Source organism: Aspergillus thermomutatus (assembly GCF_002237265.1).
Source record: "Aspergillus thermomutatus strain HMR AF 39 chromosome Unknown NODE_5, whole genome shotgun sequence".
In the NCBI taxonomy this organism is placed as follows: Eukaryota; Fungi; Ascomycota; class Eurotiomycetes; order Eurotiales; family Aspergillaceae; genus Aspergillus; species Aspergillus thermomutatus.
In genome coordinates, this window is record NW_020798053.1 from 256,899 (window position 1) to 263,911 (window position 7,013).

Sequence of the window (7,013 nt, forward strand, 5' to 3'; positions counted from 1 at the left end):
CACAGAGTGCGACAGTTACGTAGAGAGCTCTGTACTGACAAAATGTACCTGTTTGGTACTTTGTGGTTTGACGTCGTAGAGTGTAACATGTGGGGTAGACGTCATGTATCCGTGAGCTCATCCCATCCTTACTCCTACTCCTCCATTCCCATCGGGACATGATACGACGTCCGATTTCAAGACCGTTGATTTAAAAAATAGTTTATCCCGCTCAGATTGCAATGGCTATACCCAGTCTCCCAGAGAGGCACAACAAATATACTAAAACAGAATCGAATCGTATCACAGGGCTGCAGTCAACCAATTGCCAGGAGATTCAATAAAACAAACAATTCAGTAGGTGAAATTCCACCGCGACCCGAGTAGGAAACCCCGCTTCCATAGTAGCTATATCCGAGATCGAGGCCGAGGGTATCTTCATGCCATAGAGAACACACAATTCCTCAATCAACGCCGAAACATGCAAAAACAACATCACCGCAGCTATAGATCAATCGAGAACACCCGAACGAGTCCTTGCTATCCGAAAGAGCAAGCCTCCACAGCGATCAATTTCAAAGATAAAACCCATGCATCAATCATCAGTCGTCACTTCATAAGCGTCTCCGCGTTGATGCGGAACCGTAGGTGCAAAAGTGCATAGTTAAAAAGTATTCGGATTAAATCGGCAGGATGGTCTGGTCAAAAGTTTCAAGGATAAACCGAGGGAGAATAGCCGCTATATCAAAGTAAGACGCCATCTGCTCGGGTAACAAACGAAAGCTGGGGTCGAGGATTCGGTTGGCGTGGGTCATCATCGGAAAGAAGCTCTTTATACGTATAACTTTGCAGGACTTTTATTTTCGCTCGTTGCGACTGCAACAAGTGCCTCGAGTCTTCCCATCCCAGAGTCTCGCGTGGACGGATTGTGATAGAAATCCGGTCGTGGATCGGGTTTGACAGTGTGTTGATAGCCATCAGAAAACTGTGAGAGTGGGGGGCAAGCCTGTATTGTACATTAGCGACTATGGCCGGGCATCGAATGTCCAGGAAACGGGGGGCGTACTGAGTGAGATGTATCGCAGGTCATGGAAGGTTGATGGGACTCGATGTAGCCGTTGTTGTGCACAATGGCGGGGTGGTACTCAAGCGATGCTGTAGAGGGTGTGTGAACGCCTTCACTGCTACTCGAGTCTTCGGGGGATGTCCGCGTCGCCTGGGAACCCGAGGTATTGCTGCCATACCACCCTTGCATCTTCTCATACGAAGAATGCCCAGTAATTCCCCGCGACTCCTGCACTTGTTGTTGATACGACGAAGACGGCCGGGACGATACATTCTGTAGCTCTGCAATCGTCTGCTGGCTCCAGTGCGATGCGTCTCTTGGAAGAGGCTTGTCCCTGATATGCAGTCCTGTGAGATTGGTGTGTAGTGACATGTCCCAGGAGACATGACCGCGGCGATGACCGGGCCCGGATATCGGAGGGGCTGGTCGGTTCGCGGGCTGTGTATAATTGAAACCTCCTCCTAAAGCGTAACTCGGCGATGGCTTGCTGTGGCTGTCAATCTGCATCGGACTAGGCTTTCGGACGGGAGGAGTCAGAGGCCTCTGGTGTAACACAACCTTGTCGAAGCTTTCGATGCCGGGCAACCTGGGGGGCTGTTCTGTCGCACCACTTGCGCTGACCGGCGCCTGAACGGTATCAGGAGTTTGGTAATGGGACAATCCGCTGGTGGCAGGTCTGGGGAGTGCAAAGTACGTTGAAGGATGCCAAGTTCGTCTCCGCAGGTCCGCATCAGCAGCACTGTAAGCATTTTCCTCTCTCGAAAACGAATGAGTCGAGCTGACGGGGCTTGCGAAGACCCCGCCGGGCGGCGGATACGCCGCCGTTGTAGGAGTCGCGACAAGACTGGGAGGATAATTGTGCGGTTGTTGCGACAAAAAGGGATTCGCACTGGTGGGCACTGAGAGACGACGAGCTGCCGTCTTTCCGTCCCAGAACCCCGACATGTGAGCTGCGGCGGGCCTCGCGGAAGCTACGTGAGGACTTCCGTTGCCACCAGCAGCAAAGACATGATGGGAAGGCGTGTAAGGGGAGCCAACTGCAACAGCAGGACCTGGAATGCCGTGCACTTGGCCTGGGGGAGTTGTCGGGACATCTCCCATCGTGTCCAGAGTAAGACGAGCCCTGGCGCTCCCATCATTGGCCATGATTAATGGCGGCGGTCGACGGCGAAGCTCCGGAGGTTGACTGTACGTCGATGTCGTCGATGCGATACTTGAAGTTGAAAGATTTCTGCTGTGACCCCGACTATGCGCTCCCTGGCTACCCCCCGTTCCTGCTCTAGCTCGACCTTGAGGGCGGACCCTGTCGGTGCGAATCTGCCGTTGGAAACGTGTTCCAGTAGCTGCAAGCGAATCCCCAGGGATCTCCTCGTTCACATGCACGGTCTGGGCATGTTGACGAAGGTTATCCAGGCGTGAGAATCGCCTGGAACAGTGACATTGAAACGGACGCTCCCCAGTGTGTTTCCGGATATGTCTGGCAAGATGTTCGCTTCTTGTAAAACTCAAGTTGCATGGCGGGAAGTCTGTACAATAGAACCGTTGCCCCTTCTTCTTCTTCGATGGGGGAGCGTTGCCTCCGGCGTCGCTCTCATGATCGGAGCCATCACGGTCTGCATCGGATTCCCCATTTGAAGTTCCATTGTGTCCTAATGACGGTTTTCGAGAAGACGAGTCCTCTTGGATCTTATGCACGTTTCGCGGAGTGGTATCTTCGGTGCCACTGTTCATAGTTTGCGACCTGTTCTCCTCTGCAGCCGACATGTTCGTATGAGGCCGAGGTGTGGTTGGAGTTGCCGCCTCCTCCATCGTCCGAATTTGCGGCGAAGACGTATTATTTACTGGTAAGAAGGAAGTCATGTTGACGGCGACGAAGGGGTGGGGTGATGTTGTGGCTTCCGCCCTAGAAATTGAAAACGAAATCTGTCGAAACTCTATGCACGCACAATATACCGACGTAGTATTTGATATTTTGACGAGAAAAGGCTAAATGGTGCGATAATGATAGCGCGTAATGGCGACTGGACGAGGTTGCGCATATAAATGTCAGCAAATTCATCGCATCGCAAAGACGTAACGACGAGCGTGTCAACGTCGGCCACAGGAGAGGGAATCCAAGAGGGGTAGACAATTTTGCCCTCCGGAGTCACATACAAGGGAAGGAGGGGAAGGAGAACGAGAAGAGAGCCGTTACGTACTGGACCGCTAGCTCGAAAGAGGGGAGCCTGGAATGTAAGAGGAATGTGGGAGATGACGGTCTATCCGAGTGCCTGACGAGGATGACGAAGCAAGGGTAGCGGGTTTGTACGAGAGAGGCGTAAGAGAGCAGTCATCCGTTGAGCGGGAGCATCTCTCGATGATGGACCGAAGGAAGGTAAAAGAAGTATATACCGATGATGAGGGTGAAGACGAGAGGAAAGAGAGTGAAGGAAGATGGAGGGAAGGGCGGGTTGTGCAAGGAGCTCAGGAGGAAGTTTGGTGGACTGGATCGATCAACTTTCCCAAGCTGAACCACTCGTGCGGTTTCGAGTCCTTTGGTTGTGGGTTCAAGACAGCTCGGAAAGCCGACGAAACTGATCCAGGAGATGGAGGACTGGGTCCGGGTTCCTCGCCTCAGATGGCACCGTCCGTAAGTAAGAATAATAAGAAGAAGTCAAAATTTGATTATCGGAAGATGCAGAATAGATTAGGTATTAATGATCAAAAGAGGAAGAAGTCGAGGAGGCGAAATGGAGTAAGCGGCTGAAGTACCTACAGGAACGGATGGAGCCGCGACGACTAGGGGGAAAGAAGAGAATAATAGGGTGACTAAAAAAAGTAAAGAAGAGAGAAAAAAAGCAATAATAATGGGAAGTGGAAGATAGATCAGAAAAGGTAACTCGAGAGGGAGGAGTCGAGACTGCAGGAAGGTCAGCAAGATGCGACAAGTTAAAGTAAGAGGAAGTGATCGGAAGGGGAGATCTGGTAACAGGATGTTTGGATGACGGCAACCCACCACCGCCCCCAGGTTCCAGACAAATGCAAATAGGCCGGGTGGATAAAATGGTGACGAGGATATACTTACTAGGTAGCTATCCAGATACTACAGATTCAGTAAGTATCTAAGCCAGTTATCGAGTCTTCAAAACCGAGGCTTATCGGAAACAACGGTCGGCGCGGGATGGCGGCCGAGCGAGGGGTAGATAGATAGTAGATAGATACTAGGAAGTTAGGCACTAGGTAGATAGATAGACAGACGAGGATGAAGAAGAGAGAGGGGGGAAGAGTACCTTAAAGAACAGATCAGCAGAATGATCCAGGTACCCTAGGCTCTGAGAACTATTATTACAGTATTTGGCGGAGTCGCTATATTCAAGCAGGGACAAGAACTGATGATAGTATGGTAGATAGTGATACCTGGATAGATTTTGGATAGAAACGTACTCCGTAGTAACTACTACTAATAATAAGGTAGCAATACCTACTTCTCTGTACCTAGGTACTAAGGTATTGCTGTAAAAGACAGATGGACCCTCGAACAGTCCAGTTACTGACCACTCCAGTAATGACTCAATTATGTCTTAGACTAACTGTCTCACACCAATTTAGCTTCATACTATCCTACAAATATACGCATATTAGGTTAAGTTTGTTGAAAATCACTAGGAACTCGCAGAAAGTCAACAGCTGGGACTGGGAGTAAAATGGGGATTATGGCATATGATACGGTGATCGCTAAGAAAGACTAAATGCGAAACTTTAGCCCCAGGAACTGACTCTTGGTCCGAACCAGCAACACGAATCATCGACCAAGGTAACTATGGGTCTTGGATGGCAAATTCTGGAGTGGAGTCACCTCGAGGACTCAAGTGACAAGTCCAGAGTCAAGACTGAGGGATTGATGATGATGATGATGATGATGATTATCTCATGGATCGCTCGGTTCTATTTCTCATGAGTCCTCATATGAGTGAAAGCGACCATGGAAAGGGCCAAAGTGTATGCAAGTAGCCCATATCTATCTATCTAGACTGTTGCAAGCAAACACTTCATCAACCTGTATTAGCAACCATACCGACTGGGAAGGGATGAGGATAAGGAAACATGGCACTACGTATCGAATACTCCATCACGATGTAATCAATAATAATAATCTCGAAGAAGCAGGCAATGAATGCAGTTAGTTGCCAGTAACATGCTAGGCGCTGTTGGTCCAGTGCCCGGTATGTCTCGGATTACGGGACCCCCATCAGGAACAAGGCGCTTAACGACCAGACTGGCAGACAGCGTCCCTGTTGCGCAGTTCTTGGCTGCTGACCTTGGCTGACAACCTCACTGATATTGTCCTGGGACATGATCATGACCATTAATATGCTATGACAATCAAAAAGAGGGTCCGGGTGGCTGAAAAGACCTGGTAAGGCTGGGCCAGGCCAAAAAGGCAGAGACTGAGTCTCGAACCAGGTCCGGTTGGTGGCGTGTACCATGGGCGCTGGCTCGAGGGTCTAACAAGGAGGCACCAGGAACTTTGGATCCAAAAACTACATAAATACATGCAAGTTGATCGGCTAAATTTTCCACCATGCTTCGACAAATCTCTTTTGCCAGTTGTCGATAAATATGGCCTCGCGAGATGGATGAAGAAAGATCAGAGGCATGGCATGATTATGCCGGAGCTGGTGAAGAATAATACCTTATGGTACATGCCAGTTTGCAGCCCACGGACTGGAGATACCGCCGACCGGGCGATTGGACTCGTTGACGTTGACCATCCTGATCTTTGGTACAGAGTGGCCTTCAAGTCTCGGTAAGTTTGGGGAACCTCGATCATGCTTCTCCCGACGCAATCATGGGCGAAAGGTATCTATGAGGTATGCAATGTGTGATACGGTACCCCTTACTTCACACCCATGTGTACACTGTACAGCACAGTCTGTGCGACATACTGAAATAGTATTCCGTACTAGACCTGCAGCCACTGTTGGCTGTAAGAAAGAAGAAAGGTCAATGAATGTAGAGGTTTATGACCTGTCTGGTTGTTGTTGATTAGCGATGCAAGGGGAAAGTCTAGATATGTCGCAACCAAATTCCCAAATGGTCTGTCGAATAATAGGAAGTACTTTGTGACTGCATATGTATTTGACTACAACATAAAGGACACGAAGACACGAGGTTTTACACAGATTCTTCAGCTTGATAAGCAAAAGCATCAGTTTTGAAATAATTCTCCGAATCCGTCCTGAAGCTCAACGCTGGCCATACATCATGTACTCTATCTCTGCAGAAGCCCAGTAACTAACCACCTACATAAGCTGACAAACCATCTTGGAGTGTGAATACAAATCACCTGAACAACTCAGACTTTGAAACTGAGTTATGATGAGAATCTCTGACCGTGTATGGACTATGCTCGACTGCACTACCCTACTCTTACCTCACATTCTCAGCTTTGCGGGGGACACGGACCATTATGGAAAGCTTGTTCCTGTACCCATTTGGTCGAAGGCTGGCTGGAACGAACTGCCTTCAGACCGTGGAACTGAGCAGTGAAGATCTAGACAAAGGATTCCAGAGATTCGAGAGAGTAGGAACGAAACGACCTATTGTCGAGGTTATCATTGATGTCAACAAGTCGGGAGCATCAGCAATCTGCAAACGGCATGCCGGATAACCACGGAAGTCTGAACGGGGCCTATTGACATCTGTCTGACATCGATGGGGGGGTCATTGCTTGGTAAACACCGTGTGGTAGACCACAAGGTACGTATGGCTTGAAGATTTCAACTTGAGGTCTTTACGCCACTGGGAGGGTCGATGATGTGCTTCATCCATCAGAGCGACCAAGACAGAAAGCAACTGTCGATAACATCACTTTCCGAGTGTCCCCTACTTGGTCCTGACACCTCCAGATAATGTACAGCAGGCTAAATGCACCTATCTCCAGTCTCAACGCAGACTGTGCATTAGTCTCGTCTGCAAATTCCAAGGT

The 7,013-nt window shown here is 49.4% G+C and overlaps 1 protein-coding gene across 1 annotated transcript; it reads right to left on the reverse strand.

The window, feature by feature from the left end:
* Positions 1–811: 811 nt before the first annotated feature.
* CDV56_109642 (uncharacterized protein) lies at positions 812–2,905 on the reverse strand (the record flags this gene model as incomplete). Its single annotated transcript, XM_026763261.1, has 2 exons — positions 812–985; positions 1,046–2,905. 2 exons carry the CDS (start codon positions 2,903–2,905, stop codon positions 812–814), a joined length of 2,034 nt encoding a protein of 677 aa, XP_026618725.1.
* Between the last annotated feature and the right edge of the window lie 4,108 nt (positions 2,906–7,013).